The 24,078-nt window shown below is 49.6% G+C and overlaps 2 protein-coding genes across 3 annotated transcripts; both read right to left on the minus strand.

Annotated features, from left to right (window-relative positions):
* Positions 1-79: 79 nt before the first annotated feature.
* Positions 80-5,346, minus strand: DDOST (dolichyl-diphosphooligosaccharide--protein glycosyltransferase non-catalytic subunit). Its single transcript, XM_074848275.1, has 11 exons — positions 5,189-5,346; positions 4,589-4,699; positions 4,251-4,337; positions 3,770-3,873; positions 2,838-2,932; positions 2,483-2,576; positions 1,502-1,650; positions 1,088-1,235; positions 829-949; positions 618-724; positions 80-535 (listed from the first exon to the last, which is right to left on the minus strand). Exons 1-11 carry the CDS (start codon positions 5,325-5,327, stop codon positions 386-388), a joined length of 1,305 nt encoding a protein of 434 aa, XP_074704376.1. The 5' UTR covers positions 5,328-5,346; the 3' UTR covers positions 80-385.
* A 241-nt stretch (positions 5,347-5,587) lies between these two features.
* Positions 5,588-23,784, minus strand: KIF17 (kinesin family member 17). Of its 2 annotated transcripts, none has more exons than XM_074847879.1 (14): positions 22,629-23,784; positions 21,283-21,429; positions 20,765-20,866; positions 18,066-18,255; positions 14,117-14,569; positions 12,944-13,041; positions 12,140-12,287; positions 10,853-10,932; positions 10,600-10,724; positions 8,304-8,535; positions 7,115-7,373; positions 6,257-6,324; positions 6,017-6,137; positions 5,588-5,924 (listed from the first exon to the last, which is right to left on the minus strand). In XM_074847879.1, exons 1-14 carry the CDS (start codon positions 22,857-22,859, stop codon positions 5,776-5,778), a joined length of 2,403 nt encoding a protein of 800 aa, XP_074703980.1. In that variant the 5' UTR covers positions 22,860-23,784; the 3' UTR covers positions 5,588-5,775. The 2 variants fall into 2 exon arrangements, with proteins under 2 accessions (XP_074703980.1, XP_074703979.1); XM_074847878.1 differs by having other exon boundaries at positions 5,588-5,942.
* Between the last annotated feature and the right edge of the window lie 294 nt (positions 23,785-24,078).

A 24,078-nucleotide genomic window follows, 5' to 3' on the forward strand; every position in this document is an offset into this window, starting at 1 on the left:
GTCCCTCAAGTGCCACCTGCAAGTCTGGGGACGCGGCCGAAAGCCCGACGCAGTGAATTCACTTATTTCAAACCCAGGGTGAAAGGAACGAGACTTTATTTTGAGAAGGGAGTTCATCTCGAATCAAAATCATTCCAACGGCGGGGCGAGACTCATCAAGGAACAACACAAGGCGTCACAGTTCCAGGTTTGCAGACGCTTTGGTGACAGGCTTCCCCCCAAAATTGCATTTTCTTTCCTATTAATTCCCCCCAACGTGTAAAAATAAAAAGTCCAAACGCAAATCCACAGCGTCTCCAGCACCCACCAGTCCTCACACGGTTACCAACGCGGGTTGCAGGCGCTGTCCGTCCCCGGGGAAAAGGCTCCTCCTCCCCCAGGGAGCTCAGTCTGATTTTTCCTTCTCCTTCATGTGCAGGAAGACGATGCTGAACATGAAGAGACCAACCATCATGGAGAAGGCGCCGGCGTAGTACGGGTACGCTGAGGGGATGAACCGTTCGTACTGCGTGTGCTGGAGGGGACGCACGGACACCTGGGAGGGGAGAGCACGGCCCCGTCAGCCTGGCAGCCCCGGGCACCCTTCCCGCTCAGCGACCAACTCCCACCGCGCTTACCTGGGTGGAGGAGTAGAGGTGGGTGTAACCCAGGCGGTTATAATCCACTTTAAACTGAAACACCCCGTAGACGTCCGGCAGCTTGAACCGCACGCTGTATTTGCCGCCTGAGAAAGAAATGGTGGCGACGTCGGGGTGAGGCGGGAAGCTGGGGGAGCTGCTGCTAAAAAAGAGCCCCCCGGGTGGGGCGGGGGCAGCGAGGGGAACCTACCGTTCCTCTGCAGGAAGGTCCGCACGAAGGGATCGATGCGGACGAACTCCAGCTGAATATCGTCTCCGTCAAAAGGGACCCACCTGCCATCCGAAAGCTTTTCGATGACAATGCTGTATTCCTGGAACGAACCCACGGGGCGTGAAGTTAACGGGCGATGCCTGAAAATGAACCTCGACCCATTCCGAGCTCAAATTCTCCCAAATTCCCTTTTTTCAGCTGCCACGTCCCCTCCTGCCCGCACCGCAGGCGGCCTTACCACGAGGTCGGTGACGGTGTAGGCGTTGGGCGGCGCAAGTTCCCCCACGCGGTGGTGGGACACGGCTCCGACGCGCAGCACGCCCTCCTCCTTGAACACCCAGCGGGACAAGGCAACAGCCAGCTCGTAATTACCCGTCTGCGAGTACCTGTGGACGAAGGAAGGTTGAGAAAGGATGGCAGCCACGCCGAAAAAATACACCGCATGCCAAAAAACCAAAACATTAATAGATGAGAAAGCAATAAAAAGCTAGCCAGGCTTAAAGGAGGACAACGAAACGCGTCACGCCTGATTTAATTCAAGCTTTCTGCCGTTTCCCATAACGTGAATATTTGTTGCCTGTTTCCCAGGACTTTCTTCACCAACCAGTGCCCCAAATATTCCTCAGGCAGGGATGCCAGGAAGCCAATGTACCTCTTGGAGCCAGGAGTAGCCTTCTGCACAGCGGAATTGAAGAAAGCGTCACTGAAGAAATCCAAGGAGCCGCTGAAAACAACGCGGGCGTTGTTCCGGGCTTGGAGTCCCGCAATCAGAAGGGTGTTCTTCCCGACCGCGTGCGGGTACTGAGAAGGAGCGTATTTAGACCAGCGTTTAGCCAAATTAGGGGTGATTAAAGGAGAGTGGAACAGTCTGTAGCTAGCAGGGTCTGCCATTAAGAATAACCAGCTCAGAATAACCAGTAACGGGAGTCACAGCTTCTGCCCTCTCCCGAGTGGAATGAGACCAGGAGATGTGTTTTGATCTAGGCTGGCCTTTCTTCCAAAGCTTCCCTCACGCTGGATGTTTTCCCAGCAACTAAAATCCAAGGAAGATTCCCAGGGCAATGTCAGAAAGCAGACAACAGCCTGACCCTTTCAAAACCAATCAGGAGATTAAACACTCCAGCTTTTTTCCCCCAAGTTGCTGATATTTGAGGGACTCCATCGTAGCTCTGGAGCACAGGTCTGATGGGGAGCGGCTGAGGGAACTGGGGGGGTTTAGTCTGGAGAAGAGGAGGCTGAGGGGAGACCTCCTGGCCCTCTGCAACTCCCTGAAAGGAGGGTGCAGAGAGGGGGGATGAGCCTCTTGAGCCAAGGAACCAGCGCCAGGACAAGAGGGAATGGCCTCAAGCTGCGCCAGGGCAGGGTCAGACTGGCTCTTAGGAAGGATTTCTTTGCAGAAGGGGTTGTTGGGCGTTGGAATGGGCTGCCCAGGGCTGGCGGGGAGTCCCCATCCCTGGAGGGGTTGAAGAGTCGGGTTGACCCAGCGCTGAGGGATCTGGTGGAGTTGGGAATGGTCAGGGTGAGGTTCATGGTTGGACTGGAGGAGCTTCAAGGGCTTTTCCAACCCAGATGATTCTGGGATTCTGTAGTAGTACAGACCAAAAGAGGAGAAAAAAAAAATCACAGATCATACCTGAGTAATAGGCTTATCTGGGAAGAAGGAGTAGGAGGTAGAAGAGCCGGTCAGGATATCCAGCACCAGGGGGTTGTCGGGATCAGCCACCATCCTTGCAGGGAGAGGCATGGTGAGCAGCACCAAGACCCCCAGCCCCCCACAGGCGCACAGCCACCAGCTCAACCACACGAACCTCCTCACCCTTCGGGTGTGGCAAGACAACCGCAGAGCTCGCACACACCGAGAAATAAAACGTTTCCTCAAGACACATAGTCAAGCTTCACTAATTTACGTTAAGAAACATATTTTTGCTCTGCTTCCCCAACAACAGCCACCTCACCTCCCTTCCTACGCCGCCACGCAGGTCGCTTACCCAACTCCTCGGAAAAGGATGGGGTTCAGCGCCGCTTTCCCCACAATGGTGGGGGCCTTCAGGAGATTTTCAGCGTCTGCGACTATGAGCGTGTGCTGGGAGAAATGAGAGAGATCGGCGTGAACGGGCTGGTGGGTTGATGTTTGTCAGGTTCTAACAGGAAACAACGGCTTCTCTTGTTATTTGAAAGGTAACCTGGTTTTTACAGGCAATTAAAACTGAGCAGCTGTTGGATTAACATTTCAATTCAATTAAAAAGCAAAAAACCAGCATTTTTTTGTTTAAATATGATCAAATTAATACTGATACATAAGGAAATCTAAACCACCTTTTGATAAAGAGAGCTATACCTACAGTATTTTACTTCCCCATATTTAGCAGCTTTCACCCTTAAACTAGGACAACATCCATACACTGCTTCAACAGTTTAATTTAAATAAAAATTAGAATATATTTATTTCAGACCTTAATATAGGATTGAATTTTAAAGTACTGGATGACACTAGGGGGGAAAAAAAAAAAAATCATAGAAACGTGTATACTTCTACACTGATCTCTGGGACTGAAAATCTCCCTTCTCGAATCCACTCAGAGTGGTTCAAAACCGCCACTAATCGTGGTGTGACTGCCCGAGAGATGGCGGCAATTTGAAACTATAATTTGAAAGATCAAACCCAGGAAATTCAGAAAGATGGATTTGAGAGCAGAGACGCCAAACGTGCAGAGCTTCGCAGCGTCATGTCAGCGCTCCTGACAGCAGCATAACTGAATGCTGTGGAGCAGCATGATTTATGACTTTCCTGGGAGGAAGGTGGGAGAGCAAAGAACAGATGAAGGAAAAAAGGGAAAACAAGGACAAAAGATTCATCCCTAAACCTTTACACCTAAGTCCTCGTTAAAAGAACCCAAAACGTGTAGGCAAACCCGTTTACCTGGCCGGGGTCGGATATATCGTAGTTGTGATGGTCGATGACAGCTGTCCTTTCCTCATCAAACTCGATCCCACACTCGCTGCCCAGCTCTCGCAGCGGGTCGCCTGGAAGGACAAAATGGATTCTCCGTTACATGGCACGTTCAGGACATAACACTAGTCTCAGCACTCAACAAAAAAAGTAAATTCAGCTTAGAGTCACACGTTCAACACTTTACAAGCCAAATCCCAAGAAACATCGTAACCTCCCCCAGCTAAATTCCCATTCAAAATGTCAATAAAGGTTATTTATCACCCATTTCCTTACGGCACAAACCTTGAGGTTCACAATGAGAAACTGCATTTTCTCACCAGTTTTGTTGCAGGAACTCAGAGAAGGATGAATAAACGATTTGCTCACTGCAGAGCACAAGGAGCATAGGTGCTTGTTACAAGAAGTGGCCGAAACGTGTTAATTTGCTCTGACAAATGTTTGTACTTACCGATGTCCGAGCTGGCAGCGACAAGGACACTGCCGCCACCGTCAATGAAAGCGGTGATGGTCTCCACGTTGATGTTTCCACCAAAATCTGAAAGCACACAGCAGAAATTCAAGTTCTCAGAAATAATACCATGGCAAAACACCAAATAATTTCTCTCGTGGCTGAAAGAACCACCATTAAAGCCCTGGACATATCTGCAGTTTGCTACCGGATGCAAGACACAAAGGATAACATCCAAAGCGTAAGATTTAATTAAAATTCACAAACCAGTTGGAAATCCCCTTCCAAAAATACCACTAAGCTCCAAGAACACTCAAGTTTTCCCCTCCTGTATTTACCTTCTATGGATGGTGAGAAGATGATCAAGTTGTCATACAGGAATTCTCCATATTTTATCAGGGACAAGCCCGCATCATCCGCTGTCCGGAAAGTGAGATCAAAGCCCCTGTCTGCAGATGTAAGACAAAACTGACAACTTTCACATTTCAAAAAAATCGACAGATGTAGGAGCAAAGCAGCATCAAGATCCTGAGTTTTATTTCCCCAATAAACAGGGGTGTTTTGGACAAAGTGGCTTAGGGGTTTTCTGGGAGCACCACCGGGGTATTCCCACATAAAACCAAGGGGGATCAAGCCCCTGAGGAGCCCCTTTGCTGCAAGGATGCCCTGCTGACACTCATCAAGTGGGGACCCGAAACACAGGCACGACTGGGGAAACAACGTTGATCTCCCTCCTCAGCCCGACCCAGGAACGCCAAACAGCCCCCTCTCCCACAGAGAACCCCAATCTCCTCCCTCAGTCTGCCCACGGGACCCCAACCGCCCCCCTCACCCTCAGCCGGAGCGGGGGACCCCAGCCGCCCCCCCTCAGCCCTAGGGAACTCCATTCTCCTCCCTCAGCGCGGCGCGGGGGCCCCAGCCGCCTCCCCGAGCCCTACCCGCCAGGCTGCGGAAGAAGAGCGAGTGCGTGTCCCTCAGGTTGCCGTTCTCCAGCAGCACCAGAGTGCGGGGCCCCCCCTCAGCCCCGGCCGCCGCCACCGCCAGCAGCCACCACAGCCGGAGCGCGGCCGCCGCCATCTTGCTCGCCGGCGCCAAGCTCCCCCGGAAGCGAGCGGGCACGAGCAGCCAATCAGCGCCAGGCGCCACGCCTCTGTCTTCCAATCACCGACAGACAGCTCCTTTGCGCCAGCCAATCACCGGGACGCTATCGTGACCCCGCGCGCGGCCACCGTAGCGCCGCTGAGGGGAGGAAGATGGCGGCGGGGCCTCGCCCGGCCGCGGCTCCGCCGCCCCGAGCGGGAGGAGGCAGATTCGCAGTAAAATACCTCAAAATGGCCTCAAAGTGTCAGACTAGTTTATTACAGCGGCGGGGGGGGGGGGGGGGGGGGTACAGGCGTCAAGAGAACACGGTAACAGCAAGCTCACCCTCTGTCCCACACCCTGATGCAGAGTGAGAGTGTTCTGGTGCAAAACCACAGAGATTTGGTGTCTTCCTCCGTTGCCAGACACCTCAGCAGTGGTGGGGTCACGGGGGGTGACCTTTGGAGTCAGCTTTGCCCTTTTTACACTTGGTGGTGGCGGCAGTGGTCAGCGGGGCCAAGGCGAGGGCCTGGAGGCGGAAGGGCCGGGGCATGGCCGAGGCGCTGCTCGGAGCCCCATCCGGCCCCGGGGGAGCTGGAAAAGGGGAGGAAGCTGAGCCAAAAATGCTCAAAAAAAAAAAAAAGGAAAATTAATGTCAGCAATCCATAAGAAAAGGCATGTTTTACCTCTGTTCTTGGTTGGGTCGGGGTGGAGGATGCGGCTGGCCCGCCTGGAGCGGAAGTAGTTGCTGGCGATGGTCTCGCTGTCACTCCTGTTCAGCAGCAGCTTGTAGCGGTCTTCCTCGGGCTGGAAGCGGAAAACGCCGTCAGCAGAGCCGGACTCTGCGCTAGCCCTTGGGTTACGGCTTAGAAATATGGCAAAACTGGTAAAATATGATACCAAAAGGGAGGAGAAACACATCGTACCGTTAGCTCTTGGCTGTCGGCTGAAGGGCTCTTTCGGGCAGGTTTGGGCTGCAGCAGGGCTGGAACTGCTGTGAGCAGAGATGGGTGTTAAAGGGTCGGCCTCTCTAGATCAGTTAACCCATCCCCAGCACCACCTCACAGATACTCCCGAAGTGATCTCACCCCTGTGCTCGGCACTGGTGAGGCCGCCCCTCGATGAGTGGGTTCAGTTTTGGGCCCCTCACTCCAAAAAGGCCATTGAATGACTCGAGCGTGTCCAGAGAAGGGCAACGGAGCTGGTGCAGGGTCTGGAGCACAGGTCTGATGGGGAGCGGCTGAGGGAACTGGGGGGGTTTAGTCTGGAGAAGAGGAGGCTGAGGGGAGACCTCATGGCCCTCTGCAACTCCCTGAAAGGAGGGTGCAGAGAGGGGGGATGAGTCTCTTGAGCCAAGGAACCAGCGCCAGGCCAAGAGGGAATGGCCTCAAGCTGCGCCAGGGCAGGGTCAGACTGGCTCTTAGGAAGGATTTCTTTGCAGAAGGGGTTGTTGGGCGTTGGAATGGGCTGCCCAGGGCAGCGGGGGAGTCCCCATCCCTGGAGGGGTTGAAGAGTCGGGTTGACCCAGCGCTGAGGGATCTGGTGGAGTTGGGAACGGTCAGGGTGAGGTTCATGGTTGGACTGGAGGAGCTTCAAGGGCTTTTCCAACCTAAACAATTCTGTGATTCTGTGATCTGTACCGTGTGTCGCATTAGATGATGCCATTCAAACTCTCTAGACAAACTTACTGCATGTGGCAGATTTTACAAGCGAGCGCAGCCCAAAAGTGACCGGCTGAGCCCGGCAGCAGCCACGCGCTGGTGGCTCCATGGAGACCCTCTTACCTGCGGGCAGGCGGGTTTTTTGAATGACAGGCTCTGGAATTTTCCAGCAGCCAGTTTCCTCATCCCAGACGGATTCGCGCTTGATCTTCTCCAGATTACTGTAGTTACAGTCGCGGCGGACAAGGGACTGCACCTGATCCAGCAGCTGCTGGAAAAGCATCAGCTCTCGCTCCAGGCGGCGGATGGTGCTGAGGTAATCGATCTTTTCCAGCTCAAACTCCGACTGCAGATCTTTGATCTCGGTCTCGGCAGCCCGCAGCTGGGACAAAATAAATCACTGGGATTATAAAGGAGAGAGGCCGATGGTTACTGCGAGTACAAGAATTTGTAGGCAGAGGGATGGAAAGACCCATACAAAAGCTTCACTATTTGGGAAGATTTTTAATTTATCGTTAAGAATTCAGATCAGTTTTGTGTGGAGAGATTATTTCATGTGTGTTTTAATATTCCACGTCTGTTTTAATAAAAGATTTCTCGTGTTTCTCCAAAGTCTTTGAATGGACGTTGAGTTAATCTTACTAGTGTGGTCTGTGTCCAGTGCTATTGAACTCTTGGGAGTTCCTAACTTCGATGAAAAAGGTGCAATATTTCTTTGAGAACCTAAATACAGAAATAAAGCAAGTTCTTAATGTGCAGATTTAGGACTGCACATACACACAGATTTTTTTGAAGCTCCTCTGATTCTGCCTCATCAGAGCAAAACTGATTTTCAAGTGTGACTAAAATTTCAGAACATTGCTTTTATACTTTTTTTTTTTTTTTTCCCTAGAAAACTTTTCACGGTGTAATTTCTTCCAGGAAGGCAGGTGTGATGCCTGAAGGAAGCTGTGCAATAGATTGCGCGGGTCAGTAGAGGGAGTCGCATCCTCTCCCATCACCAGACATCCTCCTCCAGCCAGTGTGCTGCGCGAGGAGACCAGCCTTGAAAACAGGTGGGGTTTTGGGTGTCAGCAACTTAATTCACCACCCTGAGGGCTGCTGCATCCGATATTTCATAAAAGTACACTCAAACAACCTTGTAAGTACTAACGCAGGCACGTGTAGGAATTATTAGACACAGCCAGGGTCATTCTCTAAACACACTGCCCTAAAACTCCTCCTAACCTTAAAAAAAAAAAAAAGGGGGGTACACAGAGGAGGAAAGAGATGCTCCCTAAATCGTCAGCAGGGATAGCAGGGAGCTGCTCACCTTCTCCTGCATCTTCTCCAGAAGCTTGCTCTTGGCTCGAACCTCCTCCTGGATGGAGTCGTAGACGTTAAGCAGAACCCAATCGCTGCTGTCCTCGTTAGATTGCTGCAGTGCAGCCACCAGCTGCATTCTCCGCTCGTCCGCATATTTTTTCCGGCGTTTATGCTTTTCTTTGAGGTCCTTGTTTTTAGCCTGTTCCCCTCCAACCACCTGTTGCTCTAGCATCTGCAGCCTGGAAAAGGCAAACGCTTCTCTTAGCTAAGCGCTACAAAGAACTGTCTGCGTAAGTGTGGAGGAAACGACGTTTGGGAAGACACAGTACAGAAAATAGTGATTTCTGATGAGATTTGCTGCCCCAAGCAATCCTGGCAAATTCTACCGCTATTAACACTTTCTGTCATTGATATTCCTGTGGACCCAAGGCGAAGCGTGTGTTATTCTGAGCACCCCTGTCCAGAAATCTGTAGCTACGCTCACAGAATTCTTCTTAAAAACCCTGTTTTGTGGAATTTATATTTAAATTCTTATTGATATATATATTGAATATATTATTTCAATTTTTACTTTATGCTTTGGAAAACTCAAGCACAAAACGCGTCAGAATTACCCAAATTAAATGATGGATATGGGAGTGGTACAGCTGGACGCCACAGTACAATTTCCTTTTTGGGGCAATACTGGCCAGGGTGGATGACTTGGGTGACCTCAGCGCCGCTGTTTGAGCATGGGCACAGACCCACTTTTGAAATCAAGCTGGTCTGATGTCCACGCCAAATGGCCCCGTACGCTCCGACACAGAAATAAAGCCACGCTCCAGAGCTGTTCTCTTTGCACGGGGATCTGCAGCAGAGCAGATAGCTCAGGTTGGCCAGCACTGGCTCAAATTAGGGAAAATCCCACTGCTGTTAAAAGCTCCACTGATAATAGCCTCTTAATTGTCTTCAAACCCATCCGAAAGAGCTCATTCTCCACCAGAGATGACCTGCTATTCTACTTTACCACACTTACCAAGCAGCCTTCGGTTCGTTTGCTTAACACGCGATTGAATCCTCGCTCTGCTGCGTGAGTATCGGAGATCTCACAGCCGCCCTGACGCGTAAAGCTTTTAACAGGCGGCTTCGAAAAGCCCCACGCCTGCAGAACCAAACCCTCCTGCCTCATCTGCAGAGAACTTTGATTTTAACAGTGTAATTAGAAGAGCATTTCTCCTTCGTTTGTCACAAAAAGGAATGCTGCAATAGGACTATTAAGATGTGATAGATAGTCAAAACGAATGGCTTCTTTGGAGACCTCTCTGTTAATAGACAGAACTGCCCACGAGTTACAGATGCTGCTATTCTAGATTTCTTAAAAGCTCTTTCTTCAGCTGGAAGAGGCCCAACAGAGTAAGGACGTGCCACAGGAACTCACAGTAAAGCTGAAAGACCCGTTACAAAACACAAGGCTTTTCCAAATCAAACTCCATCACCCACAATATATCTTATGTTGAGCATTTCTTATTTTAATATAATTCCACTCAAGAGTAAAAGAGAGAAATCAGCAGAATTTGCTTAAAATGTGTATTTCTGAATAGGCGGCCCTCGCATCCCAGCCCGGTGCTCCAGGCCCAGGGTCTAATGTTGCCCCTAAAATGTGATTACTGGGAAGTTCTGAGGTCAGTTCTGGCTGACGTCTTGCAAACATTGTCAGATGTGTGAGCCAGAGGCAAAAGGGACCTCAGCGACAAGGGAGAGTCGTGGAGGATGCACTCCCCTCCACCCACACGCACTGTGAGCAGCAGGAAGGCCTTGCCACCTTGAACTGATATGAGAAGGCTCCAATAGCCCTTCAAGAAATGTTTTTAAGAGGAAAAGGAGGCCGCTTCCATAACCTGTTTGGGCACTTAAGCTCTGTCAGCAACTGCCAGACTCAGCTTTATAAACTCCTCATAAATTACACCTGCAATAAGCCAGAGAAGGAAGAGACTTCCCTGCCTACAGATCTAGGCAGGATTTGTTATCAGGGAAGCGAGCTTTTTTGCATCCCTATCTGCTGACACAGACATCTCCAGATTTTTCTTTCATAATTCTGGCACTTGGCATCATTGAATGCCGCAGCTAACAGCTATTTATTTGCCCAAATAGGACAAAGTTAATTTGGGAGTAAAGAATACACATCTGCCTAGTTTTGTGCTGCGCTGAACTGGCAGCTGAAGCTCGACAGTTGTAATATCACGAAAGAACAGGGTTGCTTCTTGCCTGTGTGTGCTGTAGGCAGTGCCCAGGAGGCAGTTAGCAGGAGCAGCGTAGTCACTGACCTGGCAAGCACCTGCTGCTGGTCTGCGGGCAGCGCAATCCCCTCAGCAGCACCAGCCACCGCTGCTCCAGCACTCCCCCTGCTCACACCGCCAGCCTCCTGCACAGTCCGAGGCGCTGCTGGGTCCTGAGGACAAGAGGAAACCAAAGGCCACGCCTCTGAAAAGACGCAGTGTGAGTACCGGGATGGACGAAGCACGACGCTACCCGTTTGGGTTTATTCAGCCCAGGGGGGTAGAGTAGCCTGAAGGGTACCTGGGCTGACATTGGTTCTTCATCTGCTGCAGCACCAGAGTCTTCAGCCTCATCAGGAGTAGTTTCAGTCCTCACAGCAGCTGAAGAGGAAATACCCACAACGTAAGGAACGAGCTCTGCAAAACTAGAGCACAAATCTGCGAAAACATCGCACAAGATCTTCACCAAAAGCTAAAAACTATGTGTCTGGAAGGAAAAGGTCTGTTATTTATGCTGGTCAGTAAAAAGATTTTACTTTTTACTGTTTCACATGTAGTTACTTCAAAAATTCTTGGGAATCCTTTCCAATTAAACTCCAGAGAGGTGGGAACAATGCTGAGAGAAAGTGGCATTATAAATAAGGCCTCCATCAACACACGTTCTGTCTGTAGGAGAAACCCAAGGACCATCAAAGACCCAGAGGGTGTATCAGGTAAGGACTGCAGATTTTACAGGGTGGGGAGAGCCTGGGTCCTCATGTTCACACACAATTTCAGAGGATGGGGAGGTGCACATTTGTAATTAGAGAGGGGGGAAAAAAAAAAAGAAAAGAACCTCTCACCTTAGAAAGTGATAGCATCAAAAATTAAGATTATAGGTTCAAGAATTAATATTGGGCAATAAGTGCTGTACAAGCACATTGCAAAACAGGCTCTGAGGCACTGCGGAAGTATAAATGAAAAGCAGTAATGAAGAGGAGAGCTGGCAACAATTTATAGGTATGCGAGAGGAATATCCACCCTCCAGCAGAGCGATGGTGTTGACAATCCACAGGGAGACCAAGGGCTGCATCACATTTGCATGCGATGGAAGAAGCTGCCGCAGCCACCCTCGGCTTGGGCGTGCGGGTTGTGCAAAGCCAATCGGATCAAGCCAGAGGATCAGGCCAGTCATCTCGGCAGCTCAAACCTCTGCTCCAAACGCTGCCCTAAGCCAGAAGAAACTCACAGCTACATGGGCAAAAATCGCATTTTGTGGCCTCAAGGCTTACAGGGTAGGGCCAGGCTGGTCCTGACGGGGAAAAGAAGTCAGGGAAATAGGGAAGAGGACAAAGCTGGGACAGAGAGTCTCATGAGTGGCCCAGGAGAGCCAGAGTTACCGCTCCTGCTGTTGATAAGGGAGGGTCGAGAGCAGGGACTGCTGTTGCTGCCAGGCAGCACTTGCTGCAGTAGCAGTTGCTGCCACTTTAAAGGTTGCAGCGGCTGCTGCGAAATGTGACTTTGCAGAAACAGTCTGTGTCTGCTCATGCCTAAAGCGTCAGGGAACGTCCAGCCTGCGCTGCGCACCCTCCACCTGCCTCGTCCACACCTGTTTCCTTCCTGAGGTTCTCCTCGAGAGCAGACAGCTTGAGATCGTAGTGATTCCTCAGGCTACTGATGTCCTCTTCGAGGCGGGCACGGGACGCCTGCTCCGCTTCGTAGCTGGCCTTTAGTTGGGCCAGCCTCTCCTCGTACTCCTGAAAGGCACAGCAGAGAGCTGACACAACAGCCCTGCTCCTGACTGTGCACAGGGTCACATCTAGGTCACACCTTCTGTCCACCCCAATAAAGCTTTACCATCGGGTATTCATTGACTTTTTGTGTGATTTAAGTTGACACAGTATTGATGGAAGGTGACTACTTAGCCCTGGAAAGGGCGATCTTGGGCAGATGCGGTGCCCTGGAAGGAGCTTTCTAAAGAGCAAGGAGGGAGTTTTATTTCCTCCTGGCCCCCAACTCCTCATTCTTCCTCCTGGCTCCATACCCCCTCTCTATCTTCATTCTTGTACTGCTCCTAACATCTTTGACTACTGCTTTCCTCCTCCCTATTTCTCCCTCCTCTGACAGGAGGAATCACATTTAGTTTCACATGTAGTTACTTCAAAAATTCTTGGAAATCCATTCCAATTAATCTCCAGAGAGGTGGGAACAATGCTGAGAGAAAGTGGCATTGTAAATAAGGCCTCCATCAACACACATTCTGTCCGTAGGAGAAGCCCAAGGACCAAAAAACAGTAAGAGAAGTGTTCTGAAAAGGCTGAACCACACAGCCCTACACTATATTTGTAACAATTATTATAAAACCCCACAAGCCTTAGTCAAAGACGCTATGGGATACCCTCTCCTGACTTACTTCTCTGATCAGCTGCTTCTCTGTTTCAAGATCTAACTGGGGTTTGAGGAGGGGAGCTGGCTTTGCTGCCAGGTGAGCAGTCTCAGCAGGTAGAAGCCCTATAAAGCAAAGCAGAAAGAAAAAAATCACTCACAGTTACTGGGTGGGATTGTCTGTAGAATGCCTGGAGACAGAACAAAGAACCTGGCTGCCAGCAAAGAACATCACAATCCGTGTGCTCCTTTAAACTGTGCTCATGTGCCAGCATCTGTGCTGCCAAGACGCCCACTGGCCTGGGACTCCATAGGTGTGGGGAGAGGAGTCAGTGCTGAGCAGAGGGGGAGAGGTTTAAGCTTCAGGTATATGAAAGCAAATATAAATTTAATCTCTTTCACAGAGTAAGAGGAGAATTTTCCAGGGCTATGCTAACAGATTTGGAAGATAAAAGACACTGGGAAAGAGATGAAAGGTGCAAGGAAATTGCCTTCTTTCTTCACAGCTGTTTCTGAAAGGTGGCAGAATGTGGGCGGAAAAAAAATAAATCTTACAGCCTTACTCCTCTGCTGAAAGTTGCCCTTTTTTAGGGGATAATTCTCAAAAGGTGATCAGCTCCCTAAAGACTGCTCTTACTCATTTGTTCCCACATTTGCTATTCCTACTTCACAGCAAAGAGCAAGTCTGCTGAGGCTGGGCTGAATCCTCAGAGAGAGGACAGTGCTGCTCCCCGTCAGCAGGGCCATCAGCAGGGCAAAACTTTTCTTGTCGTGTCAGAAATTCACAGTGTAGGAAAACAGGGGCTGAATGCTAAATTTGAAAACATGTATAGATATTTAATAAAGAATTTTATATTATTTCTTTCGCAGCTCATTTTTGCTCTGCCAGCTGAAACCTCTCATGTGGGACTGACCAAATTCTAGCCAGAATGACCAAGAAGATCTGAGGATTTTAATCACATCAGTATTTTCTAACAGAATTTGTCATTATTGAAAATACTGGATAACTGAGATGGTCTTTACCAGTGGAATAAGGTCAATTTAGCAACAGTGAAGGAAAAGTCCATTACCAGAACGAAGAACTCTTCCTCCAACAGTTAGTGGAAAGGTTGAGGTGAAAGCCAGTGAGCATTTTATGTGTAAAAACCTCTTTTTTCTGTCAAAGACAAAACATCTCTGCAGCCACTAAGGGCTCTCCTACCCGACAAGTTATTTGCGCCCATCTGTTCAGCTAGAATGGCCTTCAGCTTCTTAATCTCCTCCTGATACTCCCTCAGCAGAGCATCCTTGGGGTCCTCGTTGATACAGGGCTTGTTCTTGATGTTTTTCGCTCGATTAGCATAGCGCAAAGTACTGAGGCTTTCGTCATAGTTGTTATCAGCCGGAGATAAGCACGCTACCATCAGCGTCTTGGTGTTCCCTCCGAGGGAGTCTTGCAGCAGCCTGGTCAACTTTGAGTCTCGGTAGGGGATGTGCTTACACCTGCCATCGACCAGGGCCGAGATGACGTTGCCCAGAGCTGAGAGGGAGAGGTTGATTTTGGTGGCCTCTTTGAGCCGCTCCCCTGTGGCTCCCGTTTTTGACTGTCTCTCGCTTCCTGCCAGATCCACTAAATTGAGTTTTGCGGCCCTAAGGTGGTCCTGCCCTCGCTCATCTGCAAGAAAACAATCCCAGGTTAGGCTCTTCTTAAGAGGAAGCATCTTAACAGTCAAGAACTAAGACTTTCTTGGCATTACGTTCCAGTTCAAGCCCTGTTCTTTGTCTGTGTTTGGGCCCTGACTCCCTTAAGTAAATAAATACCTACTTAATCTTAGAACTACATGTTTTAGTGCTTTCCTGAATGAGATCCTGCACAGTAAGAATTCATGCCCGTTCTTACTTCCCCAGTGAGCTCTGAACACACACACACACACACACACACACAAACTCCCCCTTCCACATATTCCTACAGTGTTCAGAATGTCACACAAAGCCCTCTGCAAGTAACAAGGTCAGACCGTGAGTTTATACAACTTTGTTCCTCCTCAGATTGTTTCATGAAGTTAAACTACGTTTGACAATTGGAGAGAAAGAAGAGAGGAAGCAGGAAATGAGGAGTCACTGGGCAGCAACTGGAGCAGGGCTAGCTGGAGAGCACAGGAGAAAGAGCAGGCTTCCCAAACGCCTACGTGACGTGGAGAGATGCGGAGGGAGGTTACGTCTGCAGACTATTGTGGAAAGGCTGGAGCAGACTCTCCGCTGAGAAACAGTTTTTCCATGACCTCCCAAACTACAGCTTTTCTCAAGACTGGCATCCAACCTACCCTAATCAATGGACGTATTCAAGAAGTTTCTTGCTGCTCGTCAAAAGAAAAAGCACTTCCTATCAGATACCATCAAGGTCCACCATCTGGCTTTCTGTCCCGAGGCAGCTCGAACGTTCAAGAAGCCCAGCAGATCTCCCCTCCCGCCCAGAGAGCTGTAAAACTGCGCCGTGACGCAGCACACGGGCGTCTGTTCCTCCTCAACTCATGACATTCTCAGTGAGAAAGTAAAATGAAGGAACACAGACAAGAAACGGGAAAACTGCAAGAAATCAGGACTGCACTCAGCCTGACCCACCTGGATGAGGAGACAGATCTCAGTGAGGAGACCGTGAGCCGGTGCCATCCCCATCGTAACGCTTGAAGGCAAGAGAAGATGGGAGCTGAAGTTCCCCAGCTACCTGGACGCACACCTCACACATATAATATCTGTTTCCCGACCTGCATTTTGAGGCTGAATTAATGTGATAACACAAATCCCCTGTGACTAGAGAAAGCGCATTTGGGCGCTTTAGGAACTCCTCGGTTTCACTGGTTACTGAAATTTCCCAGCCTCATGCAGAGCAAAAAGTTGGACACACATTCCCAAATCACAGACAAAGTAGTGTCCTAAGCGCTGGACCACACTCTTGGATGTCCATGTCCCAATCACCCCTCACAATTACAACCCAAGTTCAAGGGAAGAGTGCTCCAAGCAAAAAAAAAAAAATAAATCAAGGTTTTAATCGAGTCTGCCCTTTTCCAGACAGACTTCTACAAAACCTGGCCTTCAGTTTAGTCAGTTAAGCTTTACAGCTGTGGACAATACCTAAACATGAGCAATGAATAATATGACGCATGAGGGAAAGTTAAGTTTACAAGTAAACAAAAAAATATAAAATCTGTTGCCCCAGGATATTTCCCCAGTTACAGCAACAGATTGTTAACTGCGGAACTCAATGTTTGCTGCAGAGCAAACTTCTTGTTTCACTCCAGATCTTTCTGGCATGTCAAGACTTGGGAGAACTGGGGGGGAAAAAAAAAACAAACCAAACAACAGAGGGAGCTTAAATAGAGCACCCTCTCACTATCCCTTCTGAGAGCTGGGGTGAGTGGAGAGTCACAAAAAGTTGGTTTTCTAACCCTTTCCCTCCTTCCCCCACAGTTTATGTAAACACTGATGGCAATTAAAAAAGCAGTTTTGGTTCCTGCCAGTCCTTTTACCCAGGGAGGCTGTTTGTTTCAGTCGGGGAGCTTAGCGGTTTCGTTTCCATGGTGTAACAAGGTCCCCAGACTTTTGGTAAAACGCCTGCAGCAGCCCAAAAGTCTTGCCCGTCTAATTCCTGTACAGCCCATCGGCCAGTTCTGGTGGCATAAGCACTGGCCAAATTTACGTCTTTCTCACTAACCGATCGATCTCTAAGCACAATGTAAAGCAATAAAACATCTGCTGCTCTAAATACGGTAAAAATACCGATGGTAACTCACGCTTTTCATACATCTGCAGCCGGAGAGCCCGGTATTTGCCATAATTCTGTTCCTGAATCTAAACTGTTACTTTAAAGAGTCCCTTTAGTCCACATTAATTGCAAAGAGATCCTTTAAAATATCAACTGCCTGTAAAGTCTAATTTACTACAGGCTCAACCGGAAAATAACTTTGAACTTCTCCACGCACCTCTTCATGAAGCCTAAAGATGACAACATTAATACCAGCTTCATTAACTGTTTCAACTAATGATTACCCTAGTAGAACCATCCAGTTACGGGGAGTGTGCCAGAACCCTCAACTTTTTCCTCAAATATTCCAGCTGTCTTCCATTTAACTGCCAAAACCACAAGTTTCCCCACCTGCCATTTTGTTCCGTGTAAAAGGTTTTCAAAGCTTTAAATTAGAGAAATTGTTGCAGGCTAGATTAACAGCCCTGCACCCATCTGGAACACAAAGGAGGAGTGTAAATACTTCTTCTTCCTTGTTAGGATTAAAGTTGGGATTTTACAGACCCACATAATGCAAGGATTAGCACCCACCCGCTGTGCTAATTGAGAAATTCCAAAAATCCCCCACGCCCCATTTTGGCTAGAGGAAAATGAGGTACTGTCACCAACATCTGGAACCACAATTTAGGATGACATTGTGTAACTCCCCATGGCTGAAACAGCTGAAGAAAACGAAGCCAAACTGTTCGCAGCCTCAGCCAGGGTCAAGGACTAGACAGAATATAGCAGACTAATTCCTTTCTTAGTCCCAGAAAAAACCTTTTTGAGGTCCATGTTCAGACCCAGCAAGGCAGCTTTATCAGCCAAAGAACCGCCAGCGGAAATGAGATGCTCGAGAAAGGAAAATTAGTCATTAAAACATTATTAAGGGATTCTTTTATTCCATCTTAAACCCGAGATTAGCTGTTTGCTTAAAAGATGTGCCCTGTGATTAAGCTCAGTGAAGGAACTGTTGGCTGAAATGATCCGACTTGCATTGTAAAGGAGCTCAGACAGGACAGATAACGATATAAGTTTCTCCAGGCTGTAAGACGCATGAACTCCAAGCCATTGTATGGGCTGAGATTTAGCCCCCTTTGCTGGAAATAAAAGGTTGAGAAGATAAAGAAATGGAAGGAGACTTAAATATGTTCCCAGTTTGAGTGCAAGACATTTCTGTCCGAAGGGAGAATCAAAGAAGAAAAAAAAAAAAAAGACTTAATACTTCCCAGTGTGAAATGACTGAGAACGTCCATGTCGGTGCAACTCTGATTCCTACTGGACCTAAAATCATTTAGGATCTACATTTTGCTGTGGGGTGACTGGTCAGACCGCACAGATTCTGCGCTCTGCTAGGCCCAGGCCTAACGCAGGACGTCCAGCTACCTACCGACAGTGTAGATTTCCATATTGACAGTAAAGATGGAGTGGGAGCGGGAAGAGTCCTTATTCATGAGGGTGTAACCCACTGCTCGGTTTCTCCAGCCTGTCTCCATGATCTGCTCGCACTGGAGCACGCTGTGCACGGTGTGCAGAGACAGCCCCTTCACGTACACCCCTTTCTCTGGGTGTTCCTTCAGCTGCAAACAGCGACAACGCAAGACACGTTAGGACAAGACGTACCGAGGCTGCGGGAAGGCTGGAAACTGTCCGGAAACTTGAGGGCTACGCGAGTTTTGCACATGGAGAAATTAACTGCAGTACAACAAAAACGTTATCTGGCTGCATCAAAAAGCTTTAAGATTTCTGAAGGAGGAATAAAACCACACAAAAAGAGGGAACCACCTTCATGGCTCTGCAGGCAAAAAAGAATTAAGGTTAAAAGTTTGCGGATTGATTCAGACATCTCCCAGGCCACAAGAAACCTGTGCTGAGCCGCCGTCTACCTCCCCTGTTATTAAGCTGCATATTTTAAAAAAGAACTGAAATCTTTTTCACCTATTATGGCAAAGGCTCTAATATCTCTTCAGTCATAGAGAGCGTTTTAAAAATCAAAGCACAGATTCAATAGCCACGGATATTGTCAGCGGTGCTTTGCTGAACCCCTCCGCTCTGAGAGGGCGTCTTGATCTCCCTGACAAAATTCCCAAAATCACACCCATCACGCACAGGCGGACTATAATAATTTTTCTCCAAATTAGCTCATTTTTAAGATGCTTTAAAATCCTGTTCAGGCACCTGGGTAGAGACAGTGTTAAATATCTAACAGCCTCTTCAGCAATTATCAAATCACGCAGAAGAAAAATTTCATACAGTATGCTAATAAATGATTGAAACGTTCAAAATCTTGATTAAACCTCCATAAAAAATACAAAACAATTGAGAGATCCCTGCACTCCTACACCAGCCCCCTCTCAAGCTCCCTCCACACTGGGAATTGTAAACGAGCTGAATTCATTTGCAACAGCTACGCTGCGCCCCACATCTGCCGAGTTCATCACCAAAACTCTATCGTGTCACAGCTGGGATATCAAGATATGGCTGTCATGACTCGGTGTCACGGAGTGACAGATACCACGTTTGGCAGCGTGACTTCCAAAGAAGAGCCTTAGGTACTTTAGTGATGCACACGCCACAAGAAGCAACGTAAAATAGAGTGTTTGCTGTTAAAAGATCAGCACAGAATGGAGCAGAAGTGGCTGAAAACTAAACTAGGCAGGATTTTAACCTTGTTCTAAAGGCATGACTGACCAGGATGAGTCCGATTACAGAATCACAGCCAGACTGTTCATACACTGTGACTTTTGCCTGTGCTACAGGAGAAGCCTGCGGCTGGCCCAGCTGTATTTGAGGGTGCTGTGGAGTCCCTGAGGAACACCCAGCTGAGGATGTGGCTGTTTAACTCGATGACGGACTGGCGGGGGGATTTTCCTTGCAGAGCTCCATAAAACCTGCTCTTCACAGGGTTTCATGCCACGGGAGGTGATTGTGCACTTTGGAGCCACCAAAGGTGCTGACATTGACAGGCAAAAGGAACAAAGAGAAAAGGGATTCTGGAGGAGAATTGGGGGACACAGAAGAAAGCCGTGGGGCAGCCCAGGCTTTCGGTCTCCACAGGACATGTCTCCCTTAATTACTCAGTGGAGGCAGCAACAGGCAGCGGCTGTCACCGGTGTGATGGTGTTACCCTGGAAACTGTTCTGCCCAACTCCTGTCCTCCCAGTGCCAACTGCGGTCGTCATGGAAACCGGTGTCACTGCTGATGTGGAACAAAGGATGGGAAACTGCAGCAAGCGAGTCCCCTTCTCCCACTCTCCCTCTCTACACGCACAGGTGAAGCACACTTGCAACACAGAGCAGAGAGGGTTTTGCCTCCCTTAAAGCCAGGAGCATGTTAAAAAAAATCTGCCCTGTGAGGCAGTTTGGGTCTGTCACCATCTCAGCGCGCCTGTGCGGCAGATGGTGCCAGTGCCTCGGTTTTCTTCACCAGGGCAGTCCTTTGGGGAAATAAATTAGGACAGGAGATTTGCAGCTCCCTCCAGGAATATGGGCAAAAAGATCTGCAAAGCCACCAAGAAGTAAATTTTATAAAAATCAGCCCCTTGATTAGGATTTCAGGAAAGTTTACCCTCCTGTGTTCCTGGAAACTGCCCGCCTTCCCCCTGCATTCCCATGGGGAGTAATATCTGCTGGGTCCCCTCAAAAAAGGATCAGCCTTTTTTGTTTTAGACAGATAATGAGATCATCCACAGCTACACTGGATCAGATTAAACATTTATAAGGCACAGAATCCTCCTGCTTTAGAGCCAGCTGTGAGATGAAGAGGATTAGGAGGAAATTGCCCCATGAGCACTTTATTCCATCCTTGTCCAGTAATGATTTTCACGTGGCTTCTGCTGAGCTACTGGCCACTATCAAGTGGGATGCATGGGACACGTGTCTGACTCAATCCCGTTCCTTCTGCCACTAAACTTTCATTAAAGTGCCTCCAAATCTCCTCTTGGCTTCCATATTCATCATTATAACTTCATATTCTGGCGTTCAGCTTCTGACAGAGCGTATTATTGTGCTTCTGCGAGACCTCGGTGACAATATCTATCTGAGCAAATTAAAGCACTTCCTAATTAAGACACATTGACTCCACCTCACCTCCAACTTCTGCTTGGTATCAGCTCCTAGAAGGTCTCGTATGTCTTCATTGTAAATCTCCAGGTAGGAAGCTCTCACCAAGAACTTGGCATTTTCAGCACACTGCACGAAACAGGAACGATTTTTGGGTAAGGTTCTCAAAATGAAGGCAAGTAGGCAGCCCACGTAGATCCTCAGAGCCAGCTGGGTGCTTGCCTCCCTTCAGCACCTCATCAAATCTCTCTCCTGGCATTTCATTCCCAGGTGTAACCACTCAACACACTCGCTATAGGGACTATCGGTCCTTAAACATCTCAAGTGTGGGTCCATAAAGTCAGCGGAGATGAGGGCGCAGTTCATCTGGCTACACACGGGCCTCAGCGTTAGGATGAGAGGCAGCACACCCCAGAGCCTGTCCCTAGTCTCGCCCCCAAGCGCCATCGGCACTCACTCCTTGGGGTATGACACAAAAACCCCCCATCTTTCTTGATATCACACCCTCTTACACCAGGATCTCTTCCACATCCTTACACACCTACCTGTACGCTCTCAAAAATGTGTTCAAGTGCCCTGGGTATGATGCCTTTCTGAGTCGGAGGATCCACGACTCCCTGCATGGTGAATGATTTCCCACTGCCTGTCTGGCCGTAGGCAAATATGGTGCCATTGTAGCCTTCGGTGACACCCTGTAAAGGGAGGAAAACCAAAAAAAATAGCCATTATCTTCACCTTTTGCACAACTGGAACTACATTGTCCAGATTCAATCCCACATCATAAAAAGTATTCTGAAGGCAAAGCTGGAAGTAAACATCAAACAACTGCCTGCACTTCACATGCCATCAGAGTATAAGGATTTAAAAATGCATTCTGCTAGCATATAAATCGATGGTTTTCTCTCAAAAGTGGAAAACTTGAAGAAATGCAAGTGTTGAAAAGTGGAAGGGCTGTTGACAACACTTAGAAGACCAGATTATTTTTGCCATAGGGCAGAAAAATCGTAAGAAACCCAGAGAGGTAACTAGAATGCTAGTTGATTGTAGGGTGGCCAAAGGGACTGTCTCTAGTTTAGAATAATTTTCTCTTGGAAAGCTGGCTGAAAGAAGGGCTCACTTTCACTTGTTCCTATTTCAGAGAAGCATGGTAGGAACAGAACATATTTGGGTTTCTTAAGGTTTAAATAAAAAGGAAAATAAATAATCTATTAACCGAATAATCTACTGTTTCAGACCCTGATTGTTCTCCTGATCAGGAACTTCCATCTTAAAATTATCGCTGGCCATTTTATCCCTGTTTCTTCTTCTAACAAAATTGGTTGGGGTGGGGGGAGGAGTCGGGGATTTTTTGCTTAACCGGTTCCTTTCTCACACTAGCTGTTTACCACGCTGATGTGTTAACAGGCAACAAATATATCCTCTCTCATTTTGTTATTGTAAACCAGGCTGAGCTTCCCTGTCTTCTCCAAGGTTTTTTACTGTCAAGTGAGACTTGGCAGTAAAAACATCCCTAAAATCATCAGGAGTCTTGCTTGTCCCCCTTCTCCTCACACCACTTTCCACTGCAGTTTCTGTCCGTCTCTAGGGCCTGCTCAGGGGGCTTTATCTTTCATATAAACATCCACCTAAAACAATTAAGTGTAATTCTAAGTGCACCACTGACTGCTTGAAAAAGTTTTTTTTTCTTCCCAATTTCCCAGCCTACTGCCGGGACGCTGTTTTGCTCTCCTCTGCACTGCAGGGTTGCAGCTCAGCCTCCTGAAGGATCGGACAGGGCTGTTTCTATCCAGAAATCAGTTCCATTTAGGGATCACCTACCCACGTAGAACTCCTCAGTCCCCATCCCGAGCTATGTGTTGGCTGCTTCTGGCCTGCTTCAGGCACGACTCACCTCCACAAGCGGGTAGGCGATCTCGTTGTAGATCTGCTCCGTGTTGTGCTCCTGGTAGTACGCCCCATCGAAGGTGAACTGCTTCGGGGGCTCGCCAGCAGCAGCAGGGTTTTGGAGGAAACACTGGCCCCGTGTGCTCTCTGTGCTGACGACCGCCTTGCAGCCGAGAGCCTTCTCCCGCTCGTTCATGGGCCGGCAGCGCACAATCACCTTCACTGCCTCCGAGGCCATTTTTCAAGGCCCAACTCAACCCCACACACACTCACTTGAGGGGCATCGGGGCCGGGGTAGACCTGTGGGAAGGCTGGGGCAAGCCTAACCCCAGGGCCTGCACCCCACGCACCGCTCGCTGGGGCGCCGAGGGGAAGGACCCCCCCGGCAACTTGGCATGAGGGAAGAGTCAGGGGGGCCGTGAGCGGCTGGGGGAGAAGGGGAGGCTAAGGAGGAGAAAATCTTGGGAGGGATAAAGGTAAATGGGGGACACTTGGGACAAGTCTGAGGGGGAACTAGGGCAGGCTGGGGGGAGGAAACCTGAGGGGAGGCTGTGGGTGGGAAAGTCTGAGGTAACTTTGGGGAGCTGGGACAAGCCCAGGGACAAGTGGGCAAAGGAAAAACTGCGGTAAACCTGCAGGCGTCGGGCCAGCCTGAGGGAGCGGGGGCAGTCCCGAGGCGAGCCGGGGTGTGTGGCGGGAGCCGGGGGAGCCGAGGAGACCCGGGCCGGGGGCCGAGAGCAGGCGGGAAGCGCGGCCGAGCCAGTGCGCGTGCGCCAGCGACACCGGGCGGTTGCCGGAGCGACGGAGGGGCGAGGCCCCGCCCCCTCGTGCCACGTGACCACGGCGGGACGCGCGTGTGCAAGGGCGGGAGTGGCAAGCGGGGTGTGAGGGGGGTGTGGGTGTGTGTGTGTGTATCTCTGTGTGTGTCTGAGTGTGTGTGTGTCTGAGTGTGTGTCTGTGTGTCTGTCTGTGTGTCTATGTGTGTGTGTGTGTGTCTGTGTGTGTGTCTGTGTGTGTGTCTATGTGTGTGTGTCTGTGTGTGTGTCTATGTGTGTGTGTCTGTCTGTGTGTGTGTCTCTGTGTGTGTGTGTCTCTGTGTGTGTGTGTGTCTGGTGTGCATGAGGTGTGTACGTGTGTGAGTGGAGCTGCGAGGGGCAGGAGTGTGCGACAGCGGGGGCGCGCAGGCGTGCCAGTGCACGAGTATGACCCCCCCCCGAGTGTGTGCGAGAGGGCGAGCGCACGATGGCGGCGGCGCGTGCGAGCGCACGAGGGGCCGGCGATGGCGAGTGCCTGAGCGCGGGCGGGCGGGAGAGGACGAGCCCCCACGCGCGGTGCGATTGCGCGAGGGCGAGCACGAGTGCCAGTTCACGAGGGGGCGCGTGCACGAGAGCGTGCAAGCGCGCGAGCATGCGTCCTCGCGCGTTTGGTGGCGGGGTGCGAATAAAAGGCTGCCCGCA

This window comes from Strix aluco, chromosome 22, assembly GCF_031877795.1.
Source record: "Strix aluco isolate bStrAlu1 chromosome 22, bStrAlu1.hap1, whole genome shotgun sequence".
Taxonomy (NCBI): domain Eukaryota; kingdom Metazoa; phylum Chordata; class Aves; order Strigiformes; family Strigidae; genus Strix; species Strix aluco.